We start from the raw sequence: 20,000 nt of genomic DNA on the forward strand, positions 1-20,000 counted from the left end.
ATTTGTCATAATTCCATCTTTAAATAGGATCTCCAACAATGCAGCCAATCACAGCACGCAGATTGTGAATTGATCAAAACTGCTGCCAACTCACGTTCATCTTATTGATAACTGATTTATCATCGCAATGGAAACACTGCTTTTTATAGGACTAAATGCTTTATTAAATTACTTTTCTGTGCATTAAAAAATAAAAGCAATAAACATTGCAGATTTTCTTCAAAACTGCTTTTATGTTGTACAAAAAAAAATTACATTAAAACAAGTAAGAAAAAAAACACCCCTAAAAAGAAAAAAAAAAACAAGAGGGCTCAAAAACAGTTTGTCAACTCTACCAACTGTTGGAAAGAAATGTGGAAATGTAACGCATCTGCTCGTTTTCATCCAGGTAAATAAGGATGATTATAACTTTGCAGAACTTAGCAGTTATTTCAAATAATTGCAACTATGATGAACTCGAAGTTAGGGTAGCTCTAAATTACATTTAAATTAAAAAAAAAAAAAAAAAAAAAAAAAAAAAAAAAAGGAAGAGAAGCACAGGATAGTTCTTAGTCTATTACCGAATAGCATTACAATGGTTCACGGTGTCAAGCCAACAATAATTGTTATGTGTTAAAATGTTGCCATTTTTTTTCCCCAAAACATGTCATCATACTAAAAATGAAATAAAGTCATGGATTCTAATATGCAGTGTATTTCAGTCGAATCAAATATTCTATGGACAGAAACGAAAAATTCCTGTGAAAGAATGATGATAAACTTGTAAACTTTACATGACATGGAGATTTTTCACATCTGTGTGGATTGACATAAAAGCAAATCCCTGACAGTGACGGATATTAAACAGAAGATTCCAAGTGAGAGCAATTACACCATCAGAAGATGCCACTGGGCAGCTCCTTGCTGAACATGCCATCCAAGTCAAGTTCCCTGCTCATCAGATCTTCTTCAACGCTCTCCAGCGCCCACTGGTGGTCAGTCAGTTCTAGCGCCTCCCACTCAGCCTAAAATCAAAAGGACATCATGTAAAAAATGAAGCCCCACAAGCAAATCCTGCTAAAACTAAAGTACATACTTTAAATGCTTTATTTGTATCTGCAGGCATGGCCATGGCAGCACCACTCATCTGTTCTTGCATGATCCTTGACTGGTCAGCACCTAGGCAGCATGAATCACATAGCAAAAACAATCAGTATGTGGAAATGAAAATAATGGGCAGGTATTGATCTTTAAGTTAGATAAACTCACCATTATCCTGGCCTAGAATTAAGGAGTACATGCTACGAAGTCCAAATACATTCAGGAAATACCATGATGCTGAACTCACCCTAAATAATAAGCAGATTTATAAAACAAGTCATAAAATGGGCAGAAATCTAAAGTATATTTTAGATTCATGCACACTGATCACTTCACAACTAGGTCAATAAATATTGTTTTATTAGTTTACCAGGAAGCATCCAAAGAAAGCAGCTCTATCCCTTGCTGCAGCATGGGCTTGAAGCGCAGTGTGAGAGGGAAGGGAACTTTAGCTGTGTAGAAAAGAGCACAAAAGAAACATAATGTAGAACTGTCATGTAAAAAGTATCTTACGATTAGGTGTAGTAAATTAAAGTGACACATTATACAAAATCAGCTGCAAAATCTGTAAGTGGGTAAAACTTACTTGTTACAAATCCTGAAAAGGTCCAGTTGATCCAGCCACCAATGAGGATCATGGGAAGCACATTGGTGACATTGCCTTTCATCATGTCTGTCAGCATGCTGGGATCTGTGTACATGTGCAAAACGCTGCTGAAGAACTCAATAAAAATAGAGAAGTGGATCTTCTGCATTATGCAGACAAAAATCCTTTCAATGTTTTTTATTGACCCACTCGACAGATATATTTTTAGCCATCGTTGACGGAGAAAAAGAAGAAAGCATGTTAAAGTTAATGGTAAACCAGATCTGCTGCATACATCTTATGTATTGGTGATTTTTGCTCTCAGTGATTTGTTAGTCACAGAGGCTGGGTTGTGACCTGATTTTGTTATAAAGATGTTTGTGCCATTTTTCTATCATTGACATTTAATCAAAAATGAAAATGGTTAGCATGGGTGGGTATGTACAGCTGAAAAAAGAATGAACACATCTTTTACTTAATATAAAAAGGGTGTACCTGTCATGGGAGATGGCGGAACAACCTTTCTTTTGGTCTTCTTAAAAAATCCATCCTCTTGATTATTGAAATAGAACTTCCTCATCAAAAAGGACTGAAACGAAACAAAGAAAGACAATAAATAATGTTTAGATATGTTTCTTTTTATTGTCTCTAGTCATGGCTTGTAAATGCAAATGAGTCCTCCAATGGCAATTCACTTAACTTAACTTTAGTCTTAATAATTATTATTATTAAGGCTTCTTTTTAGTTATTCCACAACCATAGTTTAAAATAATAACTTTCATAATTTTCACTTTTCAAAGTTTGGAACTTATATCCCTTTTTTCTTGCAAAGCATCACCATTGATCATTTTTGATTGGACTGCTTTGAGATTTGTGCAGAACACCGAAAAATCCTTAGAAGGTCGCCAGCTGTCTATAAGTCTTCATTACTTCACCCACTCGTCAGGTTGTAAGGATATTAGAACGCATCGACGTAATCGATTACATAAATATGTCGACTTGCATAGAGTGCTTTTATGCGTCACATGCCGCATGTAAACAGCACCCTGACAATGGCAAGTACAAATGGCACACATTAATCGAATGAAACTTCAATCCCTTAACCGTATTCGAGCATCAAATATGGATCCCTTTTTGTGCTATCACCAGGTAAAAGATCATTTAAGATTAAAAAAGTAACATATTCAACGTGCAGTGATTAATGTTATTGATGGAAACCTTTCAGACTTACAACATTGGGCAAGAATTTACCTTAGAATTGTGGACCTTTACATAAAGTGATGTCTTAAACAGTGTTTGCACTTTTGGGGCTTTGAATAAGTTATGTTAGATTTATGAAGATTGTTCTGCATAAATCAAATGATGCCCTAAGACACTTTTGCTTTGGTTTATGCATGAAACTTAATTTATTTTTCACAAGTAAAAAATTGTGAGAATAGTAATATGTATTATTTGTTGCCATTTAACAGAAAGATGTATAAAAAAAGTGGGGGAAAAAAATCACAAGATTAATCTAAAAAAAAGAATCGTTACATTAATCGGGAAAAATAATTAAAAGATTAACCGACAAGAAAATAATCGTTAGTGGCAGCCCTAAAGGTCTACCATATTTATTACAAGGCTTATTATACATGGCTGATAACATGCAACTACTGGATTCTGTCTATGAAACATAGCAATGAAATCTTATACAATCTAATACAAAAACTCCATCAATTAAGCTTCAAAATTTTCACTTTCTGTTACTGTTGTCACTAAAGTGATAAAAGTACACCAGAAATGTATGACAAAAAGTATCTGAAGTAAAGGTTGTTTTTTTTCTCCTTATCTTAAGAAATGTCATGACTGGGAGAGTAAGGAGCTGGTATGACATCAATGATTTTATTCTCAGGGCACATAGTATTTTTATTGTCCATTACAGTGCTTACCTGTTTAGGGATGTATTTTCCATTTTCTCTGAGAATTCTACTCCGAATAAGAACCTGGCTAGATTTGGAGAAGAAGCAACATGTGTCAACATCAAGTACCTAATGAGTGTAATTAACACAAACTTGTTACACAAATAGCAAGTACCTGTCAGAAACTTGTTCTAATGTTAACTTTTTGTCGCTCTGCAGAAGAATTGATACATAGTGCCGAATCACCCCAACGAGAAAGGTGATGAAGACAATGGGCAACACCACCCAGAGTCTGATGTTCGAGTCCAGCAGAAGCTCCGGTTCAGCCATTCTGTCTGGTGGAGGGTCTGAAATCAGTCATGGGAGAAAAAAATACATAGCTTCACTTTTGTATGTCCATATCAATAAGGTGATACATGTCCTAGGTTTGTTAACCCTTGTAGGTCATTAGGGACTTTTTTTTCCTGTAATAGAGCCTAAATAAAAACACAAAAAGTGAATTAAAGCACATTTATTTATTTTAAATATTTTCATTTTATATACACATTGATTGTCTTCAAGTGAAACATTTACATTTTCTTTTAATATGTCATTTTTACTCATGTGGCTCTCTGGTATTCACTGACGGACATCGGTCCGTAGTTATACATCTTTCAGAATGGGTCACTCAGCCCCGTCCTGCTCCTCTTTAGGAAAGTAAATTCGGTTTCCCATTTTTAGAGATATTTACACGAAGTCTTTGCTTTTTGGGGGCAGAAATGCCTTCTCTCTCGTTACATCCATCAAGCTCTCTGATTTGTTGTTCCGACTTTGTTCCCCTTGTCGCCTCAAACCTCGCGAGAACCGCCACCCAGGCTACAGCAAGGGGTAGTTCTCGCGAGATTCGTACCAATTCAGTTTGCCGTTTAAAAATTATTATATTATAAAACGGGAAATTTACGGGGAAAATACTAATATGGGAGGGCGGGGAGAAAGAGGGGTTAAATACGGTAGTCTCCCGGCCAAAACGGGAGACTTGACAGGTATGGCTAACTGTGCATTGCTAATGTTGGCTAAATACCTTCTTCCTGATCCGCAGCAGCTGAGTCGTATCTGTGAGGCGACCGCCGCTCGTAATGTGTTTTCTCCCTGGCTGCGGAAGACGCAACTCATTCGCCGTGAGAGGTAGTTAAGTAAGTGTTAAAAAAAAACAAAAAACCAGCCGTTGTCAGCGTGCATGAGCATCCAGTGCCGCGGCCATCGCTGTGTTGCACTAGCGGATGCAGCCTGCAGGGAACCGAGCAGAAGCTGCTCCAGCTCATCCGCAGCTCAGCCGGGCACTGCAGCGCCCCTCCGCGGTGATGGATGGAAGTGCTTGGGACCTGCTCCGCAGTTGGGAGTTTAGATGAACTGTGAGAAAGAAAAGAGGAAAAACGTTTTGTTTTATTTTGTTTGTTTTTTTTAAAATAATGATGAACTTGGAGAATACAATTTATCAAAACTCTAGAATAAAACACTATCCGGACAATCAACCAACTTTTTAAAGGAACAGAATTTAAATCATTCTCTCAACTTGGCCCTGCCCCTTCTCATTTGATTGATTGATTGAAGAATTTATTAGAAGAATTGCATAGGATCAGGTACAGTTTCATGACAGTACAGATTCGCTGATACAAAGTCAACTAAAAGGCATTATTCCAAGAAAGCATTACACTTGTTTACATTGGAGACCTTTTTTAACTCATATAACATTGAATGACATACAGGTAAGAAGCAGTACTTTGTAGGGAAGATTGTAAAAAAAGAAAAGGGGGGAATTACTGTTATTTTGCACCGAGAGAGACTAAAAAGGTGATGAGACAAATAGAATAAGCTAGGTAATAAAAAACAAAAGCAGAAAACAAAAACAAAAAACAAAAACAAGAAACAATAATCAGAAGGAACAGCGGGATGTGCAGTAGAGACTTTGATTATTCCCAGTTACGAGTAGCAGCCTCCTGTAGGTGGTTTTTTAGGGCAGACTTGAAGGAGATTAGGGATTTGCTCTCTTTTATGGCTGTCGGTAAGGAATTCCACATGTTGGAGTAGAGGATGCAAACGAATTTGAACCTTTCTTGGAGTTAACCCTGGGCTGAAAGTGATTTGTGGAGCTGCCTATAGTGTTATGGTGGTGAACATCTTTTAAATTTGAAAGTATTTAGACAAGTACAAGGGTATTTTGGAGGAGTAATGTATCTTGTACACCAAAAGTTAGATGAAGGGAGTTAGATGAACTGTGAGAAAGAAAAGAGGAAAAACGTTTTGTTTCATTTTATTGTTGTTGTTTTTTTTTAAATAATGATGAACTTGGAGAATACAATTTATCAAAACTCTGGAATAAAACACTATCCGGACAATCAACCAACTTTTTAAAGGAACATAATTTAAATCATTCTCTCAACTTTAAGAACAATTTGACCTCCCATCAAAGGACCTGTACAGATACCTCCAGATAAGACATTATTTCACAAACCATAAAGAAAAGGAATTGGTTATTGGCTCTATAACCAGGCCTGCTCTCAGTAGCCAACGGACAATAACTTGTGCAATAACATAAGATGTGCAATATCATATGTGCAATATCTGCCAGTCTACCTCACACACACTCTACCTGCTTTTTTTGCACTGTTTCTTTTCTTTCAATCTACTGTATATACTGCTCATATTTCTGTAATTATACATATTTTATATATATATTTTTTATTTTTTTACTTTTTAGTCTCTTTTTACCCTTCCCCTGCATGTGTGTGCTAAGTGTACTGCTGCCAACAAAATAAGTTTCCCCACTGAGGGAGAAAAAAAAGGATTATCTTATCTTATCTTATCTTATCTTATCTAAGTAAAATCCCGAATGACATAGAAGAATATTTTATTAGTGTTCTAGAGAAGCATTTCCCAACAAAAAAACACATCAATTTATATAAAAGATTAGCAACAGGCGCCTTGCAAAACACAGAGTATATCAAAGAAAAATGGGAATTAGAAATGAATGTTATAATTGAAGACTCTACATGGATGGACATATGGGCAGGCTGTTATACGGGAATTAGTAGTCAGCTGTGGAAAGAGTTTGATTGGAAGGTTAAGATTAGATTTTTTAATACTCCCCTTATTATTTCTTCATATGTGAAAAACCCCAATGCGGCACTATGTTGGCGAAAATGTGGAAAGATTGGAGACACCACACATATTTTCTGGGACTGTCCAGTATTTCAAGGATTCTGGGATAATATTAAAAAGGAAATCGACACTATTCTGGAGATAGATGTTACACTAGAACCAATGTTGTACTTATTGGGAGCCATACCCAAAGACATGTATAATGTAGACAAACAATATATATTGAGGATTCTTTTATTAGTAGCGAAGAAAATGATTACAGTGAACTGGAGAGAAGTAAAACCACCAACTATAGCTCAATGGACCCAGAGACTGAAAGATGTACACGATGGAGCGAATGACAGCTATTCTACAGCTCACAATGGATACTTTCCTGCGGAGATGGACTTGCATTTCAAGATACAGTACCTGGGGATTTAATGGATGGGATGATGTGAGGGAGTACTGTTGGGAGTTCCTCTTTATAAAATCCTGCTCAGCCACTATCCATAGATATTTGCTTTTCTACCTGTCATTGTTACCTGTCATGGTCTGCTCTTTAGTCACTTACTCTGTTTGATGTGAAGTCATATGTCAGGATATGTTCTGTAAAATGTTTAAAATGTTTAAATAAAAGGTAAAAAAAAAAACACTTTATAATATTAGATTATATTAGATTAGATTATATTAGATTGTCCTTTATTCCTCCCTCAATGGGGAAATTCGCTTTGTGCAACAGCAGAACACTCAGCACACACATGCAGGGAAAGGGTAAAAAAAAGTAAAAAATATATAATTACAAAATATAAACAGTATATGCATTGGAATGAAAATAAAAGTAGTGCAGTACGAGAAAGAAAGAAAAACAGTGCAAAAAAAGCAGGTAGGATGTTTATGAGGTATAGATATTGCACATCATGTTGTTATTGTCTACTACTACTACGTTACTACTATGAGCAGGCCTGGTTGTGGATATATCCGTCTGTTTAGCAATCACTTACCTGTAATACCCTGGCCTAGATGAATTATAATTACCATCAATACTTTGTAAAATGTGAATAATATTGAAATGCAATGATTTTTTTTTTTTTGTATCACCACACTGACTGCAGGTCCCAGCCATAGACTCAATATTTATTTATTTAACCTTTATTTAACCAGGTAAATCAATTTAGAACAGTTTCTCATTTACAATGACGACCTGGGCAAGAGGCAGCACAAAGAGTCAAACACATACAATACCAGTGAAACAAACAATCAAACACGATATATAAAAAACACACAACACATCAAAAATATGAATAGAAAGTGTTAGCACTGGTCCGGAAGAGTTACAAACATGTGCAATGATCACAGATGAATGGTGGGAGTTTATATTTGAAGGAGGAGAATGGGATGAATGTGTGAAGTTTAAGTGTTTGTTGCAGATTCCAATCACTAGCAGCAGAGAACTGAAATGAATTATGGCCAAAGGAGGTGTGGGCTTTTGGAATGACCAGGTTAATGTAACTGCTTGAACGTAGGTTCCGATATTACTGGAGAGACAGTTTTCCATAAGGGTTTAGCTGATGCTGAGTTCGTACAAGGTGCAGATTGTTTGCTAACCTATAGCATGATAAGTGATGAGGACATAATTGAAAACCATTGGCTAATTTGAGTGCCACTCAAAAGGCTGTGCCTTATATTAAAAACAGATTTATTGCTTAATATACATTCATCTGATGCAGGACAAAAAAAAGTTTCTGATTAGCTGAGCTTTGTCCCTTGGACCCTTCAAGACCAACCAAGTCACACTGTTTTATTGTGCTGAAAGCACAGTTAAAAGCACAACAAAACATACTCACTTTAAGATTTGAATGACTTTGGTCTGTTAGGTCTTTATTCACATCTCAGAACTCACCTTTAGCCATCGCCATCTTATATGTTATTAGTGTGGATTAAGAAATTCCACAGGATCTTTGCTTGTTCATTCTCTGCCATTCTTACTCCTGTGCATCTCCCCTCAGGACCTTTGGGAATGCAGATGTTTTTGTAAACTACTCCAGATGCTTGGTTATGTTGTTTCATCTACACCTGACCTGCCTCAATATTAGATTTTCCTGGACTATCTTTGAGCATGTTTACAAAGTCTGATCCGGGTATCTAGGCTGGTGTGACAGACTGGCTTCTATTTTTCTTGAGCTCAGGGGTGTTATTGTGTCTCCATGATGTCTTTAAAACCAGCTGTCGTGGAAAAACCTGATAGGTTCTTTCTAACTAGGTGAATAACTGGACTGAAACTGAGTGTCTAAGTTACCAAAAATAAGACTTGAGAGATTATTCAGATTTCAATAGATTTAATTAAACAGTTGCATGCAAAAGGGTCAAAACATACATGAGGCGTCTCGATGCAGAATGACAATGAAACAAGGGAAGCATAATGATTTTAAGGCATAAAGGATGATTCATTCTTACGATTCGAGTAGACAAAATCATTTTTAAGGTCAGTGTTAATCTTTTTGGGGCAGACTACCAGTCTGTACATTTAGTCGGTCCAAGGCTATATTTAGCTGCTTTCAGCAGTTTTGGTTTAATAAAGTGGCCAAGGCTATATGTTCTATAACACCAGCCTTTTGTAGTCACTGTCAACTGTAAATGCCAGCAACTCAATCTGCTGGTGTACATACCAGGGCCTCTACCTCTTTTCCTACTCCTCAATGAATGGATTCTCCCTGGAATATTCTCTTAGCCATTCATAGCTGGAGTCTGTCTGCCAGATGTGTCTGTTTTTTTATTTTATGTATTTATTTATTATTCTGGTTTATAGCTTTAATGGTCAGTCTTCTAAAGAGCTTTTCGACCAACTCAAAATTTGTGCTAGTGCTGGTACTAGGCCGGAGCTGGAGCCAGCTCAGGTTCTACAAAGAATTGTCTTGCTTTTCCACTGGCTTGAGGGCACCAGAGAGCTAGAAACCTACAGTACATCATTTATTCTGTCACCAAAGCAGAAGTAGGACATTTGTAAAATGAGTGTGAAATCACTCAGCAGAACAGTAACAGAAAACAAAAGTGTGAATTTATATGGTTGTTTGTCTGTATATGTGGTCCTGCGATGAATTAGCCCTGTCTGGACTGAGATAAACATAATACTCCTCACATTCTTGAAGTGTATGATGCTGTTCTCATGCCTTTTGGTTTACACAATCAGCCCTCACCGAAGACTAAAGTCTAATGGGTGAATTTTTAAACTGATCTATCAATGTTATTTGGTGTAGGGGTAGTGAAAGGGACATTATAAAACCAACAAAGAAGCTAGTGTATATTAACTATAGCTCTTATAACTTTTAGTCTTGAATAAAATGTAGAGTAGAATCGAGATAAATATAATTCAAAAATATAATTCATATTTATTAATTCCACTGCCAAAAATGGGGAAAAAAACACTCGTAAGCTCTGGCTTCTCTGCTGTTTGTGAGCATGAGAAATACTAAAATTAAATAATTATTTTTTATTTTTTATTCAGTGGGCCGTCATCGGCTTTGGCACAATAGCTCTAAATGACCCCTCATGTTTTTGCAACAGCGCCATGTATTTCCTTTCAAACCAACATGGATGGCGATTGGAAAGTGAGTAATGAATGTGTATTACCGGTACATTATTTATTTAATACTGTCAAAGTATTGCATTTAATTTGAAAATGAAATAGCGTTTAACTGTCATGGGTTCATACTTATTTGACTCTATTAACAGTGATAGTCTGAAAGGTACGTCAAATTTCAGAGTATGTATAGCCTATCTTGTTGAAAAAAGCCTAATGGTTTGACTCACACATTTAGCTTTATTAAACGTTAAGGTTAAAGGTTGAGCTTGGTGTCCTCCCAGTTCCAGATGATGTGAAATACATCATCTGCACAAAAGATCGATTGTTTCAGTCAAGAATTCTAACGATGACAAAAAAGACTCAATACAGACCGTTGGTACTGAACCAGACATTAGAATGCATGAAGTAACAGAAAGGATGGTACCTTCACCACCGATCTCAACTAAGTTCCTTCCCTCCAGGACCCAGCTCAAACCACATCTTCCACTAAACCCTTGGCTGACAAGTTCAACTGCACGTACCTTGTTAAAAAAATAAATAAATATATATATATATATATATATATACACATTTATTTATTTTATTATCTTTATCGCAATCTCATTAAATTAGCTGTGGTACGATAAAAATGTTCTCTCATTTAACAAAGAATCTGACTTCTATCTTGACCCTTATACCATATCATGTTTTCTTGTGCTTTGGTGGCTTAATTTTAAACTGTCATTACAATGTTGAGAAACTTCCTGTAAATGTTCATATCCTTCCATTAGCAGTTCCTCTTAGCATGGATCCTCATCTTTAAACACAACTTATCGCCACACAAATACCTTATCTGGAACAACAGAGATCTTTTAGTAAAAGTCACTCTTAAATTTGAATATATGTACTTTTTGTAATGCAGATATTGAATCTTTGGAACATCTATTTTTTTCTTGTAGTTTAACTAGGACCTTTTGGGAAGCTTTTCAATATTGGATAACCACAGTGATAAAATGATTCCGATTTTTACATTTGAAGACATACCAGTGTGTTTACAGTTACAGAATTTGGGATCAATAATGCAAATATAATGGCTACATTCTTTATCCATAAAGGTCACTTTTTAGAAATTATTCCAATTTTTAGTGCATATCTTAACGAAATAAAACAATACAAGTCAACAATTCAAGTCAGAATATGTAAAAAGATGTTTAACTCAAAAAGCCCAGCATATCTATAAATTCCTTTGTACCCTAATTTCTGATTGATCCCTTGCATTTTTTCTTGTTTTCCTGTTCTATAATTTTTTTGATTTAGTCGCATGATGTTCTACTTTTGTAATGAATGTTTATCTGGAATGTAAAAGGTGCCAGGTTTGATTTGTAAAATAGTTATATAATATAATAAAATAAAACTTAAATAAGAAAAAAAAAAAAAAGGAAAAAACCCATCTAACTTCCGGGTTGGCGCTCATGCGGAACAATTCGTTGTAATTCCTCGTCTGGCCGCTAGAGGTCGGCTGCAACAGCTAGGCCATCAGGCTGAAGCCTTTGCAGAATTTCTGTTTGCACAACAGCACCAAAATTCTGGCAAGACATAAATAAAATAAAGTAAAATTCTGCATTTATAATATGTGTTTATTAAAAGGTATTCCATTTGTTTGTTTTATTTCAAAATGATGACATCAATTAGGTCTCATTTAGACAAGTGGCTGTGAATGACTGCAACAAAGCATGATGGGAACATCACACTGGCACAAAATGGACTGTTCTTGATTATCAAGTCAAGATAGCAAATCTTGTTTCAAAACCTCAACTACACCTCCCAAGAACAGTTTATTCGAAGAATGCTTCCTTAATATAGGCCCAAACACAAATGAAAACCTTGCATGTCACTCCGAAAAAGTTAAGAGCATCTCTGCACACAATACAATAACGGTGACACCAAATTTCTTAATCAGACACTGGAGTTTGAACTGCAGCACGTTTAGAAAGTTGTGCTATTATGAACGTGTATCTTCTGTTGATCACAGCTTGACCTCAATTTACCTGAGATTGTTTGAACAGCACAAAACCAAACTCACCAAATGTGGGAACAAATTTGTCAAAATTCTTACTGTGTAGCCCAAACAGATGATTTGGTCATAAACCTAATCTGAGCACAGAAAGACCTTCAAAAATATATCTGAACCTCTACAAGAAAAATGGGTGTTGGCAAGCCTTTATCATTTAAGGCTTAAAATGTCAGAAGTTTCAAACCAACTTCATGTTCATCTATGGTGATAACCACTATATTAGGTATCTTATCAGCATTTGACTATTTGATAGTTTGTAAAGATATTTTTGATCGCTGGTAAATCAGCTAACATTGTAAAATCCTGCAGTCTGGGGGAAAAAAAACAAACACGCATACATAACAGGAAGACCTTCAACAAAACCAGGTCATTAAATGTATCTTCATTCCAAACGGCACCGATTAAAAGATTACATTTTCCAACATTTTTCTTAATTATTTCTGTAATTTTTGTCACATTTCCCTGAACCATGCAGAGCCTTTGCCAAAACATACCATAATATTTCATCTTTCTTCACACTGGGCATGATATATTAATTGAGGAAGAATTTACAAGTATTGCTTCAACAGCACAAAGATCGTGCAGCTGATGTTCAAGCAGATGGAGTTCTAATAGATTTAGGGAAAATCTCATCATTTATCTGATTTTAGTCACCACACAAAAGGGATATTCTTTCAATTAATGAGTTCTTCCCTTCAATATGATCAAAATTAAACAGACACAAACATACATTTTCTAATGGCAGCTAAATCATTTACTTGCTTACATAGCACTAAATTAAATATGCCATGTTACTAAGAAAAAAAAAAAAAAGTAACAATGTTAATGGTTTAAAACAAAACGTTTAACAAAAATACACACAATGAAGTCATTTCATTGTTATTGCTTCAAAAAGCTGAGATTTCTTTTGTGTTTCAGATCATCATCTTTGGCCACAGACTGTTTGCTAAACTGGCTCTTTTTTTTAAAAGTAACTACCAGTGCCAAACAGAGGCCTTTCAAACGCTCTGGTTTTAACCACTCAACCTCCTCTACAGTATTATAACATCACTGGGCACCTGGAATTTGTACTGAAAAAGGTCCAATCATCACAATTTTTCGATCAGCTTACATTCAAGCGGCTAAACACACAGTCAGTTCTTGGCACCGTCAAGCAGTTCACTTGCCACACATGAACTAAGACCTTCCTCTTGCTGGTGGACAACCCATTCTCCATGATTGGAAAGCCCAGCTATCTTCGTGTGTGACTCTAGGGTTTTCCACACACATTCACGAGTCCTCCTTATTCTCCTTGAAGAGACAAGCACCTGATGGACCATCACTCAGCTGGGCAATCGGACTCCGTAAGGGACCTCGTGGTACATCAGAGTGACACAGTATGTGGAGTGTGCGACCAAAGCCTGTTCATGGTGTGGACTGGAAGGGGTTTGAGATCTTCAATCTCTGGCAGCCTCTTGCAGGGTTCCACTTCGGGAAAATACAGGGCAAAAGGCAAACATGATACCAGTAACCAGAGCAGAGAGGTGGTGGTAAAGTTAAGTTCAAGCGATGTCTTCTTATTTCTTGTCCTAAAATTTTGGGGACCACTAGTTGACATGACTGATTTCTGACACTCTGCTCTTCACACAACACACAACCCCTTTACTTTCCACACACTGTGCCCTCTCAGGGAGGCAACTGTTTCCTTGCAGCAGGAATATTCACTTTATCTGCAGAGTCGAAAGCCTGAGGTACCGTCTGGGCCATTAGGTTGGCGGATCACCTGATTGTTTAGACGAAGTGTTTCCATCGGTTGCTGCACACTCATGCGAGCAGCCCTAATAATATGAAGAGAAATAAGAAGAAATCCATATCCTTATTCATGCACCTTTAAGTATTTTTATTCAAACAATCCTAACTCAGATAAGGATTATTGTCATAATCATCTCTTACCTATCCTGGCTTGAATTGTCCTGAGGTGTTTCTTCTGAAGAAGCACTACCCAAAATCCTTCTTCGGGCCTCTGCATACTCTGCCTCCCGCTGGGCCAAAGATTTCATCTGCTGAGAAGGACGAGACAAGGATGCGGAGTTTCCTGTGGTACCATTATTGGAAGGACGCTTTAATATTCTAATCTGAGGTGGTGGAGCAGCAGGCAAAGAGTCGTCTTGGATTACAATCGCAGTTCGCACAGGTGAACCACCAGATTTTAAAGTGGCCTTCCTGCAAAGATAAGAATGTGTGAGTGTTGTCCATTTAACAATAGGGGGGTGGGAGGGTAATGAAACAATGGCCTATTGCTGATAACTTACCTTGTCTCTTGATTTATCTTTAGCTTTGCCTCAAGTCTCCTTTCAATTTCCTGCAGAGGAATATGAACGCATATTAAAATTTTGTTTTTAGACTGCAATCATGTATTCTGCATATTTTAAATCTACCGCGGTTGAATTGGTTTGATATTGGATATTTGATATTATGAATTCAACACCCATAAAACTTGTGATACATACCACTGATTTTGGTCAAACCACTTGTGATGTGTTCATGTTCATGGTCATCTAGACTATATATCACAAAACAGTAATTATTAAAAAAATCATATATATGGGCTGATTTAATGTGGTTTAATGAATTCAACACCCATAAAACTTGTGATACATAACACCGATTGTTTTCATTAAACCTCATTAAATCAGCCCATAATATGATTTTATAATAATTACTCTCTTGTGATATATAGTCTAGATGACCATGAACACATCACAAGCAATATGACCAAAATCAGTGGTATGTATCACAAGTTTTATGGGTGTTGAATTCATTAAACCACATCAAATCAGCCCATATGATTTTTAAATCAGCCCATATATATGATTTTTTAATAATTACTGTTTTGTGATATATAGTTTAGATGACCATGAACACATCACAAGTGGTTTGACCAAAATCAGTGGTATGTATCACAAGTTTTATGGGTGTTGAATTCATAATATCCAATATCCAATATCAAACCAATTCAACCGCGGTTAAATCTTTGGCTGTATTTTACATAGGTAGAGGCCTCGTATAAGCCCCTTGGGCTTTTTGCCTCAGCCTAGCACATTACAAATCACTCTTCCACATTTGTATGTTACTTGTTCTGTTTTTTATACTGTGCTGAATAAAGAGCAGAGCGAGCGGCCTGGTGTGAGACTCACCCCGCTGTCAGCCGCCTCCTCCCAGCTCTCCGCCACCTCCTCATCCTCCATGTTCACTCACTCAGGCTCAACTACCAGCTTAACTAAGGCTCGTCCGTGCACAACTCATGGGGTGGTAGTTCCGTCAAAAACACTTGTCTAATTCGACAAAAGGCTGGAAATAAAATTAAAAAAAAAAAACTAAACTAAAGCTTTCGTTGGCCACTTGCTACCTCGTTAGCTTAAAGCTCAACTCAAGCTGGTTGTTACTTTAAATTTGCTTTAACAAAGAAGTGGTTGGATCAGCCCCGAGCAGCGTGGCTCTGGTGGAAGAGAAGAAGAGAAGAGGTGATGTTACGGAGAAAAACAAGGTCCAGTCCAACAGTTTCTCTGCTTTAGGAAGGTTTACTAACTGAGACATGACCCGGAAGTATCTGTGGCAGCCATGATGAGAGCTGGAGTCTGGACCAATGATGAGACCTGTCCTTCCCTCAGCACGGTGGGGCAAGGAAGGACTTCTTCAAACCTCAAGAGAATGAGAAAATAACTGTCTATGTTGACAAAAGCTCATTATAAATATATTAGATGGCCCACTTCCCCAAAGATTAGGGAAACTCACTTTAAAATATTGTATAAAGTGTACCCGGTTGCAGAATTGCTTAAAAAAAGATTCAAGTTCGAAGTTGATCAATGTGCTTTCTGTAATGTAGCAGATGAAACTTTAGAACATTATGTTTTTCCTGTGTCCAGAAACTTCTGGTTAGAATTAAGAAACTGGTTACTACTTAGAATAGAGGACATACCAGTCTTTGATATCTCTCATATTTTTTTCTATATAGATTTGATTTGATTTGATTTATTTTATTTTTGTACATGTAAAAAAAAAAAAAAGAAACAACACTTCATGAGAAGTTTAAGAAAACAACAACAAAACAAAACAAGGAATTTCATCCTTTAAAACTTGCTAATTTGAATTACATGTGCCAAAAATGGAGTAGGAAGAAGTGTAAACGTATCTAGTCCTACCCCCATTCACGGATCATTTAACCTGTATTTATAATTATTCACACACAACTCACACTGCTAAGTAACAGTATTGTTATTATTATTATTATTATTATTATTATCTTTTTTTTTTCTTTGAATGATTCTGTTGAACCACAATTCATTGATTTTAATTAAATTATTATTCATTATTAATTTTGTAAGTTTCAGGTTATTGTTCACTGACTATGGTCGATTTTTGTTTTTCTTAATAAAAGGGTACCAACAAATTTGTCCACTTGTGTTCGTATATTGTGGCCAACCCGTGTGTTCCTGTCACTGTCAATCTATGTGTGAAAACTGTGTCTTATTCCCTCCGAATCACTCTTTGACAATCAATAAATATGTATATTTCTTTAATTGATAAATAAAAAAGTTTAGATAAAACTGAAATAGTACTTTAAAAAGGAGATAAAATGCTATTAGTTAAAAGCAAGATGTTTAGACTTAAAAAAAAAAAGCAATCAACATTCTCTGCAGCCCTCAAGTCCACGGGCAGGCTATTCCACAGTCGTGGGGCATAGAAGTGGAAGGCCGCCTCACCATGGGTTTTTGTATTAACTTTTAGAGAGGAATAAAAGGCCAGTTCCAGAGGACCTCAGGGGCAGCGAGGGTTGGTAAAAGTAGTTCTGTAAGATAAGAGGCCCCGAGACCATTAAGACACTTAAAAAAACTAAGGACATTAATATCAATCCTGAGATACATAGGCAGCCAACATTAAAACCGGAGTAATATGGGTTTCTGGTCTTCGTCTACACACATGCTTGCAATTCCAACCCAATATATCCTGTCATTGCAAAGAAAGAAAAATAATTACTGAAAAATCATTAAAATTAGCCAGGTAGTCAATTGACCTACCTTTTTATTCTGGATCAGACCAACTGAAGTAAACCCATATCATGATATGATTGTTTTGGGCTTGCACAGTAGGCACTGTGCTTCACTTCATCTGCCGTTCTTCTTACCCTGATGCATCCTTTGGGACAGAACAGGCTATAGCTGGACTTATCAGACCACACAACCTTATTCCATTACTTTGATACCAAATTACACTAACTAACTAACAGAATAACTGGACTCTGAAGAGTCTCCAATATTGTTAGTTATACCCAAACCACTCGACAAACGGGTGTAGTTAATTTGGAAGGATTGTGCATTTCCATTGTAAACTTAAGACTTACTAAAATAAATGGAAGTTACCATGATGGCTTTTTTCAGTTTGATGTTATTAGCAGCTACCCTGAATGAGTCTGTATGTGTTCTAACACATATAACAGTGCATAATGACCAAGTGTAATTTATTTTTATTTATTTATTTGCACAATGACAACAGTATTTTTTTTTATCATACAAGGACAAATAATTTGTGCAGGAGAGGAAAAGAAGCCCGAAGGGCTTATAAAAAATCCTCCCCCCTCAATACAAAATCACCAAAACAAATCAATCAATAGAAAAAGAATAGAAAGGAAAAAGAAAAGGTAAAAGAAACAAAGAAGAATACAATAAACACCCAAACAAAAATATCCATGAAATGGCAATTTCATTTCAGTACGAATAGCCTGTTAATTTTGTCTATATAAAAGATACCCCACCAAGCTGGTCCTAAACATTTTTAAGGATGACACTAACTTAAGAGATCTATCTAAACAGTTCCAGAGTTGAGGGCCATGGAATTTGATAAAGGATCGGTGGAGGTACGACAAAGAGGTAAATGAAAGTTCTTCCCACCTCTAACTGAATAAGAATGAATATCTGATGATAACAGAAAAAAATTATGAAAAGTGCCTGGAATGTCTTGTTTGAAATGAATGAACTTAAACATAAACAGGCATGTTTGAAACTTGTTAATAGAAAAAATTGATAATAATTTAAATTTGCTAAATAAGGGTGCAGAAGGTGCTTGATGAGAAGAAAATGAAATCATTCTCAAGAATCTTTTCTGAATTAGAAATAATTGGTTAAGGTACGAAGAATAAGAAGCGCCCCAAACAATGTTGCAATACGTCAAGTATGGATAAATTAGACTATAATATAATATATATCATGAGACATGACTGATTAACAAAGAAAGAAAACTCTTCTAATAATACCATAGGATTTCAAAATTTTTTGGCATACATACTCAATATGTTTTCCCCAGGACAATCTTTCATCCACTAGTACACCAAGAAATTTTACACATGAAACTTGTTGGATTTCAATATTATTAATTTGGAGCGTTAAATCCTGCTCAGGAAAAAAATTGTTTTTGTTTCTAAAAAGAATATAATTTGATTTATTTATATTCAAGGAAAGCTTGTTCGTCAGAAACCATCTTGAGGCGTATTCCAACATGGTATTTGCATTTCTTAATAAACATTCAAAATTAGAATGCGACATGACAAAGTTGTTATCGTCCGCAAATAAAATGGGCAGAGAGGACTCAGACATTACAGCAAAATCATTAATAAAAATTAGAAACAGAAGGGGCCCAAGAATTGACCCTTGAGGCACACCATAACGTAATTTTTCTTTCTTAGATTCATGACCATTAATACAAACATATTGTTCTCTGTTGCAAAGATAATCTTTAAACCAAGTGATCACCACATCTTGAAGACCATATCTATGGAGTTTTGACAAGAGAATACCATGATCAACGGTATCAAACGCTTTAGAGACATCCAAGAAAATTCCTATGGCAAACATATTTTTGTCCAGAGCAGTAGAGATTTTATCGATAAGTTGCAATAAAGCCATATATGTTGAATGTTTTTTGCGAAAACCATATTGGTGTTTGTACAATATGTTATTATTATTGAGATGTGTAATAACTCTTGTGTAAACTAGCTTTTCCAGGACCTTGGAGAAGCAAGGCAAAATCGAAATTGGTCTATAATAGTTGAAAACACTGGGTTCTCCTTCTTTAAAGAGAGGTAAAACTTTTGCCACTTTAAGATCACTAGGGACTACCCCAGTCTTCAGAGACACAACAAGGACATGTGTTAATGGTTTGCTAATGATGGAAGCTACTTCCTTTAGGAGCTTAGCCTTGATTTCATCGTGACCCGCTGCTGAATTATTCAGATTTACAATAATGTCGATCACTTCATTAATTGTGGGTGGTTCAAAATTTTGCAAGGCAGGAAAAACTCCAGTAATATTATCTGTGGGACAGTCATTAGATGGACCGAGTTTCTCAGCCAAGGTACCACCAACATTTACAAAAAAATTATTAAATTCATTTGCTATGTCAGAAGGATTTGAAAATGTGGACATGCCATCAGAAAATTGGGATGGAAATTTAGCAGGTGCCTTTCTCTTGTTTAACAATTCACTAATTATATTCCATGTATTTTTTATGTTGTTAGTAGATTCTTTAAATTTATCAGTATAATATTTCTTCTTTGCCATACGAAGTAAATGGGTGAACTTGTTTCTATATTTTTTATATGTATCAGAATTCTGTGGAGTTGGGTTAGAAATAAACTTTTTGTATAATCTGTTT

General features: G+C 36.0%; 2 protein-coding genes across 2 annotated transcripts; both read right to left on the bottom strand.

Moving 5' to 3' along the window:
* Positions 1-166: 166 nt before the first annotated feature.
* On the bottom strand, positions 167-4,820 carry emc3 (ER membrane protein complex subunit 3). The gene is made up of 9 exons (XM_061728504.1): positions 4,625-4,820; positions 3,740-3,911; positions 3,595-3,652; positions 2,162-2,255; positions 1,667-1,771; positions 1,451-1,532; positions 1,249-1,328; positions 1,076-1,158; positions 167-1,004 (listed from the first exon to the last, which is right to left on the bottom strand). Exons 2-9 carry the CDS (start codon positions 3,892-3,894, stop codon positions 876-878), a joined length of 786 nt encoding a protein of 261 aa, XP_061584488.1. The 5' UTR covers positions 3,895-3,911; positions 4,625-4,820; the 3' UTR covers positions 167-875.
* A 6,079-nt stretch (positions 4,821-10,899) lies between these two features.
* Positions 10,900-15,927, bottom strand: LOC133448519 (SUZ domain-containing protein 1-like). The gene is made up of 4 exons (XM_061727121.1): positions 15,491-15,927; positions 14,606-14,655; positions 14,247-14,516; positions 10,900-14,131 (listed from the first exon to the last, which is right to left on the bottom strand). The coding sequence occupies exons 1-4, from the start codon at positions 15,539-15,541 to the stop codon at positions 14,020-14,022; spliced, it is 483 nt and encodes a 160-aa protein (XP_061583105.1). The 5' UTR covers positions 15,542-15,927; the 3' UTR covers positions 10,900-14,019.
* Between the last annotated feature and the right edge of the window lie 4,073 nt (positions 15,928-20,000).

This window comes from Cololabis saira, chromosome 8 (assembly GCF_033807715.1).
Source record: "Cololabis saira isolate AMF1-May2022 chromosome 8, fColSai1.1, whole genome shotgun sequence".
Classification (NCBI taxonomy): Eukaryota; Metazoa; Chordata; class Actinopteri; order Beloniformes; family Belonidae; genus Cololabis; species Cololabis saira.

Coding starts and splice junctions, on each gene's coding strand:
- emc3 (XM_061728504.1), bottom strand. CDS start 3,894: ATGGCTGAACCGGAGCTTCTGCTGGACTCGAACATCAGACTCTGGGTG. Junction 1,533..1,666: donor CTTTTCAGGATTTGTAACAA/GTAAGTTTTACC, acceptor TTTTCTACACAG/CTAAAGTTCCCTTCCCTCTC. Junction 1,005..1,075: donor ATACAAATAAAGCATTTAAA/GTATGTACTTTA, acceptor TTTTGATTTTAG/GCTGAGTGGGAGGCGCTAGA.
- LOC133448519 (XM_061727121.1), bottom strand. CDS start 15,541: ATGGAGGATGAGGAGGTGGCGGAGAGCTGGGAGGAGGCGGCTGACAGC. Junction 14,517..14,605: donor AAGATAAATCAAGAGACAAG/GTAAGTTATCAG, acceptor TTATCTTTGCAG/GAAGGCCACTTTAAAATCTG. Junction 14,132..14,246: donor GACAATTCAAGCCAGGATAG/GTAAGAGATGAT, acceptor TCATATTATTAG/GGCTGCTCGCATGAGTGTGC.